Source organism: Schistocerca nitens, chromosome 12 (assembly GCF_023898315.1).
Source record: "Schistocerca nitens isolate TAMUIC-IGC-003100 chromosome 12, iqSchNite1.1, whole genome shotgun sequence".
In the NCBI taxonomy this organism is placed as follows: Eukaryota; Metazoa; Arthropoda; class Insecta; order Orthoptera; family Acrididae; genus Schistocerca; species Schistocerca nitens.
Window position 1 is genome coordinate 11,969,098 of NC_064625.1, and position 15,499 is coordinate 11,984,596.

The window sequence follows — 15,499 nt, forward strand, 5'->3', positions numbered from 1 at the left end:
TGATAAAATTACAATGTCAACAGCCAACCTCAAAGCTTTCATTTGTTCTATCTGAACTTTAATTCTCTTTCCAAATTCCTCTCCACACAATAAGTAAATACACAAAATAAATTCTGATGACAAAGTCCATATCTGTTGCATACATGCTTAACAGGAAACTGTAACAACTTACCACAATTTTTCTGTAAACAGTCTGTGCAAACTCGACATCACTGTACTTGGTCTCCATAGGGTAGGTATATGTGTCGAGCCAATCTAACAGAGTCTTGTCGTAGCCGAGACCCAAGTTCGGGTACTGCGGTGCGTGGATGTGCGAGTCGATGAGGCCGGGCATCAGGAACTGGTTTGATGTTAGACGCACTGTGGTAACCCCTTCAGGTGCATCGCCTCCCGAACCCACAGACACAATCTGTAAGCAAAAAATTGTGATATTCCTTACAAAAGGACTGCCATTATCATCATTTACAAGGAAAAGTTGGTCATAGAGAATGTCACAGAAGCTTTCATAGCAGTAGACAAGCAGTTCCGGGCTTTACACTGTATGTCCGCTCCTCATAACCATTTGTAAGAGACACTAATTGACTAAACATTCTACTAAATTCACATCATATTCATCAATTGGGAGGGGAAATAAACAGGCATTTGTAAGTCTAATAAAATGTACTGCATAGCATGTTGTTATTGAGAAACATGTAGTTTTTTATAATTATTATTTGAACTGCATGCAGAGGATGTAGCAATCATCAACGTGCAGTAGATAGTTTACGGAATTATGTCTGTATAGTGTAATGGTATGTAATACATTCATGACAGAAGTACCATAACAATAACTTGCAACAGTCAGTGATTGCAGACAAGCTCACAAAAGTTCTTAGATCTAAATCGAGCCAACATACTGAGCAAATAAATTCAATAGCCCATCAGTTGTAATTAAGATACAATCAGTTATCATAAACACGAACTACAGAATTTACACCATTTACTAAAATAGATACGGCACAATTTTCTGGTGCACATTTGATAACATGTTACGAATATGAATGCCACAAAAAAACTTACTAAAACCATGAAAAAATTATTAAAATCATGGAACTGAAGAAACACTGGTGTCGTGTTTCCTCTATCAGGAGACTTCAATATAGAGCCCTCGCATCAGTGCACATTTCCAAAAGACTGAGTGAGGTTTATTTATTTATTTATTATGGTGCATAGCTTGTAATATTCTGCATTCTGTATCACATTGCAGACTGTATTTTTCTAATTACATAAGGTAATAAAACTTTCAATAAACCCAACTTTTGTCTTTTGCCTGCTACCTCTGTGTGTTATCCACATCTCTTAATTTCTGGTTCTCAAGAAGCAGCGTGTTCCAAAGAATTTCAATTGGGAATCAATGTGTTGGGTATTTCTGATACTTAATGTAAGTTCATAAATCAATAAATCTAAGAAAACAATTAAATGGGTAAGGACATTATAGTAAATGAAAAAAAACTAGTTTCCCTGCCAATACTAAACTACAAGCACCATTCCCACATTTCATTATTGGAAGAAAAAGAATGTTTTTGTGGTATTTGTTTTCTTTGAAATGAGATAGAAAAATGAGAGATGGAGAAATAGATGGGATGGAGATGGGATTTAACAGAAGATAGCAAAAGTAGCCAAATAAAAGAAAATACAAAGAGAAATGCGAAATATGCAAATGATAGTTAGACTGAATGAAGCACAGTGAAACTATCACATGCTGCCAAAGAACTGACAGGTTAATTCTCAATAATATTAGTTTGTCGCATAAGTTCTTAGCGTTTTTGTTTCACATGTTGGCATTCCACTTGCTATGGGTTTATTTAAAGATTGTCATTTTTTTTATTAGTAGTTCACTCTTGCTATTTAAGTTCACATATTGTTATTTTGTCATTTTGAGATAGTAAGTGGAGCTGTGGATGCTACAAAATGAAGTGCCAAGTGGATAAATCTGAACAGTTCTGACACATTCTTCTGTTTCAGATCAGTAGAGGGGTGACGGCAATGGAGGCAGCCAGAAGCACCCATCTACAGGGTAATACCATTGGACAGAGCACAGCAAGAAAATGGTTTTCTCATTTTAAGTAGGACTGTTTTGACATTAGAGACTCTCCACGTTCAGGAACTCCTTTGGTGTTTACAAAGATAATTTAAACACATTATTCAACAATGATCCGCATCAGTTATTAGAGAACTGGCAAATGTGATGTGATGAACTGTGATCATTCCACCATCATGTGAACTTGTCCACAAAGGGGAAGGTTCAAAAACTGGGTGTACGGGTACCGCATGCCCTAAGCCAAAAACACAAAGATCAGCGGGTGGCCACAAGTGCATCTCCGCTCGCTTGTCGTCAACTGGCTCGTGAACTACACCAATCGTTCCTACCCTGTACCATTACTGGTGATGAAAAATGGTTTCTTTATGTTAATATAAGGAAAATAAAGGAATGGTCGAGTCCAAACAAAGCATCAACTCTCTGTACAAACACCTGCAGGCATCCACCAAAAATATTCTGAGGGTTAAAGTAATATTTGATGAAAGAAATGTTCGTTCATTATTACCCCCAACACTGATTTGTGTGAAAAGAGCCTACAAATATTTATCAGAAATATAATTTTTCACATTTAAAACATGGGTTAAAAGTATTTAGTATTACTAAAAGAATCAGGTTGTTATTCAAACATATTAAAAAGTAAGTATTTAAACTGCCCTATCTCAAATAACAATTTTGTCTTATGAGCCTTTGTGAGTTTGTACTTATCTACACGCTGGTATATCCAGTTCCATAGGTCTCGATGATGTCACTCATCTGAGCTCTGGATATACATATTTAGTGGTGGAAGAAAGAGGCACTTGTCTCCTTACCTTAACTGTTCTCCTCTTCACAGTAAATATCTCTCTGCGTGGGACACCCGAGAGAGAATACAATTTGCGATTATTGGGTGTATGTGTACAGACTGTGTAGAATTTAGTATTTCACTGTCATGGAATGTACTGAGAACATTAAATGCATAATACAATCTACTCAGTCTATTTACCAACTTTTTAAAATACATTTCCCAACCATAGAGTGAAGGTACCACTTGACAGGACACATCTAAGGCAGCAAGGAGTTGCCAGTTTTGTAATGGAAGCGAGTGTGGAGGATAAACAGTGTAGTAGGGAAACCACAGCTTGACTACAGTACTTCTGTATGCTGCAAGGCACATTACAGAGTGTGGTGGAGGGTACTTTTTGTACCACTAACTGATCCCCCTTCCCTGTTTAATTTGTGAACAGCACGTGAGAGAAATGACTGTCAGTAAAATGCTGTACTCACTCCAGTTTTTTGAATTTTCTCACTGTGGTCGCTTTGTAACAAGTGTGTGGGAGAAAGTATGTTATTTGACTCTCCTCAGGATGTACTCGCTTGCAATTTAACGACGAAACTCTCCGTGATGCAAGACGCCTCTCTCGTAGCATCTGCCACCGGCACTTTTTGAGCACCTCACGGCGATTGAATGATCTTGCACTGAAGGGTGGCACTCTTCATTTGATCTTGTCTATCTCTTCTATTAATCCGACCTGGTAAGGGTCCCAGTCTAATGACCGATACTTGAGAAATGGTCAAAATAGTGTTTTGTACGTGAAAGAAAAGAATGAGGTGTGTTGCACAAGATCTCTATTTGCAGAACCCAGACTGATTAGTATAGAGGAAATTTTTCTTCTCCAAAAACATAACAATACGTGAGCATAATACGTGTTCCATAATTCTACAACATATTGACGTGTCAACACTATGTTGTTGTTGTTGTTGTGCTCTTCAGTCCTGAGACTGGTTTGATGCAGCTCTCCATGCTACCCTATCCTGTGTAAGCTTCTTCATCTCCCAGTACTTACTGCAACCTACATCCTTCTGAATCTGCTTAGTGTATTCATCTCTTGGTCTCCCTCTACGATTTTTACCCTCCACGCTGCCCTCCAATGCTAATTTTGTGATCCCTTGATGCCTCAGAACATGCCCTACCAACCGGTCCCTTCTTCTTGTCAAGTTTTGCCACAAACTCCTCTTCTCCCCTATTCTATTCAATACCTCCTCATTAGCTATGTGATCTACCCATCTAATCTGCAGCATTCTTCTGTACCACCAGATTTCGAAAGCTTCTATTCTCTTCTTGTCCAAACTATTTATCGTCCATGTTTCACTTCCATACACGGCTACACTCCATACAAATACTTTTCGAAATGACTTCCTGACACTTAAATCTATACTCGATGTTAACAAATTTCTCTTCTTCAGAAACGCTTTCCTTGCCATTGCCAGTCTACATTTTATATCCTCTCTACTTCGACCATCATCAGTTATTTTGCTCCCCAGATAGCAAAACTCCTTTACTACTTTAAGTGCCTCATTTCCTAATCTAATTCCCTCAGCATCACCTGACTTAATTCGACTACATTCCATGATCCTCATTTTGCTTTTGTTGATGTTCATCTTATATCCTCCTCTCAAGACACTGTCCATTCTGTTCAACTGCTCTGCTTTGCTGTCTCTGACAGAATTACAATGTCATCGGTGAAACTCAAAGTTTTTATTTCTTCTCCATGGATTTTAATACCTACTCCGAATTTTTCTTTCGTTTCCTTTACTGTTTGCTCAATATACAGATAGAATAACATCAGGGAGAGGCTACAACCCTGTCTCAATCCCTTCCCAACTACTGCTTCCCTTTCATGCCCCTCAACTCTTATAACTGTCATCTGGTTTCTGTACAAATTGTAAATAGCCTTTCGCTCCCTGTATTTTACCCCCGCCACCTTTAGAACTTGAAAGACAGTATTCCAATCAACATTGTCAAAAGCTTTCTCTAAGTCTACAAATGCTAGAAAGGTAGGTTTGCCTTTCCTTAATCTTTCTTCAACACTATAGGACTACAATTACGTGCATCTGCCCTAGGACCCTTCTTAAAGCAAGACTGAAGTTATTTGAAAAAATAGTATTGTATTCATATTGTTATTAAGCAACTAATAGCAGATAAACTGCAGCTCTACAATAAAATTGAAAGGGCAATGTTATTACCAAAGTACCAGCTTTCTTACTAATTCACTCAATTCAATTTAGACGGCTTACAAAAAAATTACACACCCGCACAATGCCACACTGTTCCAGCACTGCAGCCTAAGTGGTGTGTGACATTGTGTCAGTAGGAGTGGGTAGGAGGTGCGCCGAGAAGAGCGTAGGAAGCGGGTAGAGGGGGACTGCCCGCCATTCCTCCTGCCAGCACCCTCCCTTCCCTGCACAGCTCTCTGCCCCTCCACATCGCTGCACTGGTCCACCCGGCGTGACCACTTACCCCGGTCGAGCGGCAGGGCCGGAGTGACGGAGCCGGCCACAACTGCGGAGCCAAGCGTCCGTCTGTCACGCAGTTAGCTCCGACAGAAAGGCACGAGTGAGCGCTCGGCGACAACTCCGGTTCCATTCGTGAGCTCGTCGACTGTAAATGCTTACTTGTGCAGTACGCTTTTAAAAACAGCTGCAGTGTTTAATGACACGTTCTTTTAATACATTTATTACCTATACATTGAAAATTGCTGTTTTCCCTTTACCGGCAACCTACTGAAAGTTTCTGCACCACAACAGAAAAGTTCTCTCTGTACTTTAAACGTGTTTAGCGAGAGCTGGTACTGTGTGCAGAAAAATCAGTGACTGCTGAAATTTAAGTTCTTCGGGACAGCCACGAGTTGCACTCAATTTGATAAGAGCATTATCGGAAACTGAGAAATTTACAGTTCGAAGGAGTCTGTCGACGTCATCGGCAAATGTAATCGGCCAACTACTTTGAGCAGTGTTTTCCACAGATTCTGACAATGCTCTTGTTAAACTGAACAAAACTGGTCAGTAAAAAAATACTGAGTGTCGCTTGTGATTGACCTACAAAACCTACTTGAGACACGTATCACTATGGACCACTTTTAATCTTACGGTGTGATCAGCTGCATAAGACGACATTCAGAAATGAGTAGTTGAGCCATCTTTAACTGGAGAACCAGCTTTTGGTAAAAGGTCACACACAATATTCATTTTCTTCCATAGAACTAGTGATACTGAAAAGCAGAAGTTTTCAATTGATGCACTGTTCCTTGTTTGCAGCCCCCCCCCCTCCCCCCCCCTCTCTCTCTCTCTCTCTAACTCTCTCTCTCTCTCTCTCTCTCTCTCTCTCTCTCTCTCTCTCTCTCTCTCTCTAATCATATCCTCTCACATAAATTGAGCTCCTTTATACATGGTAATTGCTCAGTACACAAGGCTACAATAAGAATGCTACGAGGAAGTCTAGTATGACAGTGCACCAAATGAGGCACCGACAGCTTAGTTTACTCTTTCTTTTGGTCGCTGTCAGGAACCACCCGAGTCCTTGCCCGAGCCAGAAGCACGTGGCAGGCTGAAGGCCACTGCAAGGACAGCGGGCTTACAGGCGGCAAGTGTGTGTGAGAGTCCTGACAGGATTTGTGGGCTAAATTAATAAAGAGATGTAGAATAAAAAGACAGGGGGTCACGTGTAATAGGATACTTGAAAACTCTGAAGTAGAGGAGATGAGGGAAAAGAAACGGACATAAAGACCTGGGCTGTAAAGGACACACAATAAGAAACAGAGTTAAAACATGGTAAGTGATGTGTTTTATTCATATCAGTTCACAGTTGTGCAACAAACTGAGAGCAGACTTCATATTCTTGCCGATGGCAACTTTGTCAGCATGTGTGAATGTAGGTAGTGGTAACTGGCACAAATATCGCTGTCAGTAGCAGTAGCAGTGCATGTGCTGTTTGTTCCAGGAAAGTGTTTGTCAGGGGCAATTTGTACAAAACGAAGGACAATGTGGATAACTGTTGTTGTTGTTGTGGTCTTCAGTCCTCAGACTGGTTTGATGCAGCTCTCCATGCTACTCTATCCTGTGCAAGCTTCTTCATCTCCCAGTACCTACTGCAACCTACATCCTTCTGAATCTGCTTAGTGTATTGATCTCTTGGTCTCCCTCTACGATTTTTACCCTCCACGCTGCCCTCCAATGCTAAATTTGTGATCCCTTGATGCCTCAAAACATGTCCTACCAACCGATCCCTTCTTCTAGTCAAGTTGTGCCACAAACTTCTCTTCTCCCCAATCCTATTCAGTACCTCCTCATTAGTTACGTGATCTACCCACCTTATCTTCAGCATTCTTCTGTAGCACCACATTTCGAAAGCTTCTATTCTCTTCTTGTCCAAACTGGTTATCGTCCATGTTTCACTTCCATACATGGCTACACTCCATACAAATACTTTCAGAAACGACTTCCTGACACTTAAATCTATACTCGATGTTAACAAATTTCTCTTCTTCAGAAACGATTTCCTTGCCATTGCCAGTCTACATTTTATATCCTCTCTACTTCGAACATCATCAGTTATTTTACTCCCTAAATAGCAAAACTCCTTTACTACTTTAAGTGTCTGATTTCCTAATCTAATCCCCTCTGCATCACCCGATTTAATTTGACTACATTCCATTATCCTCGTTTTGCTTTTGTTGATGTTCATCTTATATCCTCCTTTCAAGACACTGTCCATTCCGTTCAACTGCTCTTCCAAGTCCTTTGCTGTCTCTGACAGAATTACAATGTCATCGGCGAACCTCAAAGTTTTTACTTCTTCTCCATGAATTTTAATACCTACTCCGAATTTTTCTTTTGTTTCCTTTACTGCTTCCTCAATATACAGATTGAATAACATCGGGGAGAGGCTACAACCCTGTCTCACTCCTTTCCCAACCACTGCTTCCCTTTCATGCCCCTCGACTCTTATAACTGCCATCTGGTTTCTGTACAAATTGTAAATAGCCTTTCGCTCCCTGTATTTTACCCCTGCCACCTTCAGAATTTGAAAGAGAGTATTCCAGTTAACGTTGTCAAAAGCTTTCTCTAAGTCTACAAATGCTAGAAACATAGGTTTGCCTTTTCTTAATCTTTCTTCTAAGATAAGTCGTAAGGTTAGTATTGCCTCACGCGTTCCAAAATTTCTACGGAATCCAAACTGATCTTCCCCGAGGTCCGCTTCTACCAGTTTTTCCATTCGTCTGTAAAGAATTCGCGTTAGTATTTTGCAGCTGTGACTTATTAAACTGATCGGTAATTTTCACATCTGTCAACACCTGCTTTCTTTGGTATTGGAATTATTATATTCTTCTTGAAGTCTGTGGGTATTTCACCTGTCTCATACATCTTGCTCACCAGATGGTAGAGTTTTGTCATGACTGGCTCTCCCAAGGCCATCAGTAGTTCTAATGGAATGTTGTCTACTCCCGGGGCCTTGTTTCGACTCAGGTCTTTCAGTGCTCTGTCAAACTCTCCACGCAGTATCTTATCTCCCATTTCATCTTCATCTACATCCTCTTCCATTTCCATAATACTGTCCTCAAGTACATCGCCCTTGTATAAACCCTCTATATACTCCTTCCACCTTTCTGCCTTCCCTTCTTTGCTTAGAACTGGGTTGCCATCAGAGCTCTTGATATTCATACAAGTGGTTCTCTTCTCTCCAAAGGTCTCTTTAATTTTCCTGTAGGCAGTATCTATCTTACCCCTAGTGAGACAAGCCTCTACATCCTTACATTTGTCCTCTAGCCATCCCTGCTTAGCCATTTTGCACTTTCTGTCGATCTCATTTTTGAGACGTTTGTATTCCCTTTTGCCTGCTTCATTTACTGCATTTTTATATTTTCTCCTTTCATCAATTAAATTCAATATTTCTTCTGTTACCCAAGGATTTCTATTAGCCCCCGTCTTTTAGCCTACTTGATCCTCTGCTGCCTTCACTACTTCATCCCTCAGAGCTACCCACTCTTCTTCTACTGTATTTCTTTCCCCCATTCCTGTCAATTGTTCCCTTATGCTCTCCCTGAAACTCTCTACAACCTCTGGTTCTTTCAGTTTATCCAGGTCCCATCTCCTTAAATTCCCACCTTTTTGCAGTTTCTTCAGTTTCAATCTGCAGTTCATAACGAATAGATTGTGGTCAGAATCCACATCTGCCCCTGGAAATGTCTTACAATTTAAAACCTGGTTCCTATATCTCTGTCTTACCATTATATAATCTATCTGGTACCTATTACTATCTCCAGGATTCTTCCAGGTATACAACCTTCTTTTATGATTCTTGGACCAAGTGTTAGCTATGATTAAGTTATGCTCTGTGCAAAATTCTACAAGGCGGCTTCCTCTTTCATTTCTTCCCCCCAATCCATATTCACCTACTATGTTTCCTTCTCTCCCTTTTCCTACTGACGAATTCCAGTCACCCATGACTATTAAATTTTCGTTTCCCTTCACTACCTGAATAATTTCTTTTATCTCATCATACATTTCATCAATTTATTCATCATCTGCAGAGGTAGTTGGCATATAAACTTGTACTACTGTAGTAGGCATGGGCTTTGTGTCTATCTTGGCCACAATAATGCGTTCACTATGCTGTTTGTAGCAGCTAACCCGCACTCCTATTTTTTTATTCATTATTAAACCTACTCCTGCATTACCCCTATTTGATTTTGTATTTATAATCCTGTAATCACCTGACCAAAAGTCTTGTTCCTCCTGCCACCGAACTTCACTAATTCCCACTATATCTAACTTTAACCTTTTTAAATTTTCTAACCTACCTGCCCGATTAAGGGATCTGACATTCCACGCTCCGATCCGTAGAATGCCAGTTTTCTTTCTCCTGATAACGACGTCCTCTTGAGTAGTCCCCGCCCGGAGATCCGAATGGGGGACTATTTTACCTCCGGAATATTTTACCCAAGAGGACGCCATCATCATTTAATCATACAGTAAAGATGCATGTCCTCGGGAAATATTACGGCTGTAGTTTCCCCTTGCTTTCAGCCGTTCGCAGTACCAGCACAGCAAGGCCGTTTTGGTTAATGTTACAAGGCCAGATCAGTCAATCATCCAGACTGTTGCCCCTGCAACTACTGAAAAGGCTGCTGCCCCTCTTCAGGAACCACATGTTTGTCTGGCCTCTCAACAGATACCCCTCCGTTGTGGTTGCACCTACGGTACGGCCATCTGTATCGCTGAGGCACGCAAGCCTCCCCACCAACGGCAAGGTCCATGGTTCATGGGGGGATGTGGATGTGGATAACTACGACTCAGATAAAGATCCCAAATGTGTTACAGATAGCAAGTGTGCTTCAAAAGTTGTCGCTAATCACACATTCGTGAATAATTATTTAAACGAGTGAACAATAGTCATCGTCTCGCTTATCGCAGTTTATGTGAATTTTTGTGAATAGGTGTTAAGGGGCAGCCTGAACACTGTTCACGTGTGGTTATAAGGTGCTTGGTAAAATTAATTTCATACTGTGCTGAATTACAGGTCACTTTTTGAACACTGGAAACTCCTGTTGGAATATCAACAATATAAAGATAAGGACAGATTGCTACTCACCGTAAAGATGACACGCTGAGTTGCATACAGGCACAACGAAAAGACTGTTCCACACTGTCAACTATTGTGTAAGAAACAATTTTAAACTGTTAAATTTACTATTATTCAATGATGGAATCCATACAATGTAAATTGTTTCACGGATTAATAAAGAAATCAAATCAATTAAAATCAAATTTAGCTGTTGGCGAAAACCTTCCTCAGAAAAGGAAAACATTCACACAAGCGAGCACACCTCACGCACACATCACCGCCACCTCCTGCAGTCCACTCCGAGCCTGCTCGTGTGAATGAATGTTTGTGAATGTTTCTCCTTTTCTGAGGAAGGCTTTGGCTGACGGCTAAATGTGGAACAGTCTTTTCGTTGTGCCCGTGCGCAAGTCAGTGTGTAATCCTTATGGTGGGTAGCACTCTATCCCTTTCCTTAGATTAACTTTTGAGGTTGTTACACATCATTACAAGAATTGTTAATGCACATCTCTGTATCAAAAACTAAACAATTTAAACATTTAAATTTATATTTTTTGAAAGGTTTTGCAGTAAAGCTTCGTTAATTCACCCAGCAAGTAAGCAGCCATACGTCAGTGCTAACCTGTATTAACTGCACTTGGTCTACAAGTAAACAAAATTAAGTACCCATACAATAATTTTTCAGGACAAAATTTTGGGAACATTTTACTACTATAAAAATATGTCATTACTGTTGATATATTTCAAAACATTGATTTATCTCAATAAAAAATTATATTGTATGTGCTTTAAATATCTTGTTTATTGCATTTTATAGAAACTTGACTGTGTTATTTCTCAAAACAACAAACCCATCCTTCACCACTGTTTACAGCTCAGGTCTTCATTGTTACCACCGACGTGTTATATTCTACCCGTAGTACTGAAAGCAAAAACACTGAAAGAAAAAAGCTGTCAATGTAAAATGGTATGCACCTGTATTCGTAACGTACATACCTGCATAGGCAGAAACTCAGAGTCTTCATATCACTACGTCACTGAGTAAGTGGCAAGAGATTTTTATAGCTGAATACTTCACCCTTTTCAGAGCCACACAAAGATGAATGAAAGGATGGTACAAATTATTTTTCCTTCTAGTAAGCTGTTACTGAACTACGAATAACTGCCGACAGCAAACTTCAAATTTATTGGGAGTATTTTTAATTAACCACTTTCGAGAGGTTCTAGAGTGGACACCACCTATTACCTTTATATTACGCACGTCTGTGCAATTAACATTTGCTTCCTCACTAAAGAGTTTCCTCAGAATGTGATTCTAAAAGACAAAAAGTGAATAAAGAAATCAGGAAATGTAGTCAACTTGCCGATGTTTTACATTCTGACGTCTGCTACCACCAGTAATGCATTCATTTGCACTCATTCATTCGTTCATCGTATTCTGTAGGTCTCATCAAGAGGAAGCTTCAGGGAAGTGGAACGAGTCAAGTTATGCACCGACGTGAGACAAAGATGTGCCGGATTAACAATAAACTATCAGTATACTGCTTAATGCTAGTCACACTTAAGCCATCTAAAATTAATCACCTAAATTAGTGAGAAAGTGCTACTCTGAAAGAAGCTGCCTAAGGTTTGCTACGTAGCTGCTGTTCGTCTGCTAATAGTAGCATAATACCAGATAGTTATAACTGTACTGACAGTGTTCCAAATGCTGCAGCACGGGCCGTCTACCTCGAAGGATGCCAAAACGTCTTAGCTGTGTTCATTAATCTGTGTGCCCCCAGACTATGCTTAAAAAAATAATAGTTCCACTTTCTCCCATCAGGTGAAAATAGGTGCTGTAAACAGTCAGAATGTGAACCTTTTACCGTTTTGAAGCCAGTATGCCATTTGTCGCACGACGGCACGTGTATTTCTTTTGTGAAATGCCTGTCGGTGTGAAGGATTAAGAAGGTTTAAGTCTGCCACACAAAAAACAGTGGCTATCGACACTAAAGATTATGCACCAGTCGTAAAGTCGTTTTATCAGAACAGCAGCAATAGCAGTGACACACTGCGGGATTATCGCCGACAGAAACAGCTGCGAACGGGGCCCCGTGTCAAGAAATGGGCTAAAGAATACGATCGACAAATCTGACGAAACAAGTGAATGAGGCGGTGCAGCAGGGAGAGGGAGGCGGCCCATTCCCACGGCAGTAGTCGACGAAGTCACCGTAACTACAGCTGACCGTGCGGCACACGCCTCAAGTTCTGCAGCTAGTGCTCGAGTTGTGTCGTGGGAGTTCTCTCTCTCCCGGTTGAAGTTCAAAAGATTTTGTAGCCTATTTTGCACTGTTATCCTATAATATTCATAATGTGCACCAAAAGTAACCCCAGGATAGGTTACAATGTCTGTGACTTTGAGCTCTGTTTTCTGGCACGCACCGAGATGAACGATATGTGGCCAGGGAATATTCTCCGAACAGGTGAGGCACATTTCACTCTGTACGGTGCTGTGAATGTACAGAACTGGGGTTCTACTCCGCCACACATTGTGCAGGAACGTCCACTGTACTCAACTGATGTGACTGTGTTGTGTAGTTTCACAGCTCCTTCATTCTAAGACCATTTTTCTTTGAAGAGATGACACCTCGTAGGCCCGTCAGGTGTACGGTGACATCTGCATGTCGTAAGGACCTCCTCGAGCAAGACACGATTCCAGCTTTTGTGGCCACTCCTCCATGTGCTCACACTACGAGCTGCTTGTCAGGTGAAACATTTGCTTCGGGAAATCTTTGGCAACAGCAGTACGACCTCTGGGCAATTTCGAGATGTGTGACCTTCCAGATCTGCCGACCAAATCCGTGTGCCTTCTGGATGTGAGGATATCTGAGAGACCGCATCTACCAGGGACACGTTCGGACTCTTCCCGATCCGACGGACAGTACGCAATGGTACGAGGGCTATCCACAAAGTGCATTACGTTTTGAAATTAAAAATAAATAAAGTATTGGAACATTTTTTTTATTATATACAGATGAAAGCCACACTTAAATACTACTTTTCTACATAGTTGCCATTTAAATTAAGGCACTTATCGTAGCGATGGACGAGCTTGGAAATTCCTTCGTCGTAAAATTCGGCCGCCTGCGCCTTCAACCACGTAATGACTGTCTCTTGGGACAGGAAAGGTGTGATTTTTGTGGATTTCCTGGAAAGAGGCACTACAACAAACACTCAAACGTATTGCCAAACTCTGCACAACCTCAGAAGAGCAATACAAAACAAGCGCAGGGGAAAGTTGGGCTCAAAGATCTTGCTGATTCACGACAACGCCCGGGCCCACACCGCAAAAGCTACTCGTGAAGTTCTCGAATCTTTTAAGTGGGAGTTGTTTCCTCAACCGCCGTACAGTCCCGACCTGGCACCGAGCGACTTCCACTTATTCCCAGCAATGAAGAAGTGGTTGGCTATGCAGCGTTTTGATGACGACGCACAGCTTCAAGAAGAGGTAACCATGTGGTTGAAGGCGCAGGCGGCCGAATTTTACGACGAAGGAATTTCCAAGCTCGTCCATCGCTACGATAAGTGCCTTAATTTAAATGGCAACTATGTAGAAAAGTAGTATTTAAGTGCGGCTTTCATCTGTATGTAATAAAAAAAAATTCCAATACTTTATTTATTTTTAATTCCAAAATGTAATGTACTTTGTGGATAGCCCTCGTATATCGCTCCGATTGCGCTGGATACGCCGTGGGTGACTGTCGACTGTGCCGTGCATGGAGGTAAGATTATTCTTACCTCCATGGTGCCGCGTTACGAATACGGCATGTAACCAAGTCAGGAGACCAAACCAAACACATGTCGTAACTTGTGACCGCGTTCCGGTAAATGTGCTGGAGCCACTGTTATCGTGTGTTTGATCCTTCCTCCCCTTTTCTTGCACCAGCGACACATTCTGGCTGCTCGGAGTGCCCCATTTTCACACGGCCGCAGAAAGTCGAAATAATATTTTTTTTCGGCGTACTCTTTGGTGCACCAATTAATGGAGATACCTAGGACTTTTCGGCATCTCGTGATGAAAACACCCGACACCGCAGAACTCTGAACACCAACAGTTTAATTACGACCATCCAGTACTTAATTGATTGCAGTGGAATTGAAAATGAAAACTATAATGAATATATCATCATCATAAACTAAAGGCTATGCCTAGTCGATTTAGCCACGTCCCTCTCTCCATTGTCATCCCCTTCAATTCTTCATACGATTTTATCCTCATGTCTTCTTTGATGTTATTAAATTAGTTGCTCTTGGCCTGCCTCTTGGTTTTTTTCCCTAAAACTTTTCCTTCAAATACATTCTTTAGGAACTGGTTGTGTCTCATTATGTGCCCTATCATTTTTTATTTTCTTCTTCCTATATAATTTGGCAGCGTTCTGTTCTCATTCACTTCTCTTAAGACCTGTTCATTACTTTTTCTATCTACCCAGCTTGTTTTCGTTATTCTTCTCCGTATCCACATTTCCGCCGCTTCCAGTCTCTTTTTCTCTGCCTTTCCCATAGTCCACGCTTCACACCCGTGTGTTAAGACACTCCAGACAAAAGTTTTGGCAAACTTTTTCCTGCTTTCTAGGCTTATATGATTGTCTGTTAGTAAATTCCTTTTATTTTGGAAAGCTTGCTTTGCCAGGGCTATTATTTTCTTTATATCTGTGATACATTTATTGTTGTCAGTGATTGTGCTCCCCAAATAACAGAAGTTCTCAACCTGCTCTAGAACATCATCTTCTAGTTTAATATTAACTTTACCATTTTCTTTTGTCTTCCCTACTACCATAGTTTTTGTTTTCTTCTTATTTATTTTTAGATTAAATTCTCTTAGGATTTTGGCAAATTTTAGCAACGTAAACTCCATTTCCTTTACTGAGGCAGCAAGTACTGCTATATCATCTGCAAAATGGATACAGTGTATTCGTTCCCCGTTAATTTTAATTCCTTTGGTTATTCTTTTCAATTTTTCAATAAATAAATTGAACAAATATGGTGATAATGGGCATCTTTGT

The 15,499-nt window shown here is 40.7% G+C and overlaps 1 protein-coding gene across 3 annotated transcripts in view; it reads right to left on the bottom strand.

The window, feature by feature from the left end:
• LOC126214869 (guanine deaminase) overlaps positions 1-15,499 on the bottom strand; it is a 121,772-nt gene that overhangs the window by 43,420 nt on the left and 62,853 nt on the right. For all 3 annotated transcript variants that reach the window (XM_049941514.1, XM_049941515.1, XM_049941516.1), the window contains exon 3: positions 173-409. In XM_049941514.1, the coding sequence (XP_049797471.1) occupies positions 173-409 (237 nt within the window). The remainder of the gene's footprint in view (positions 1-172; positions 410-15,499) is intronic.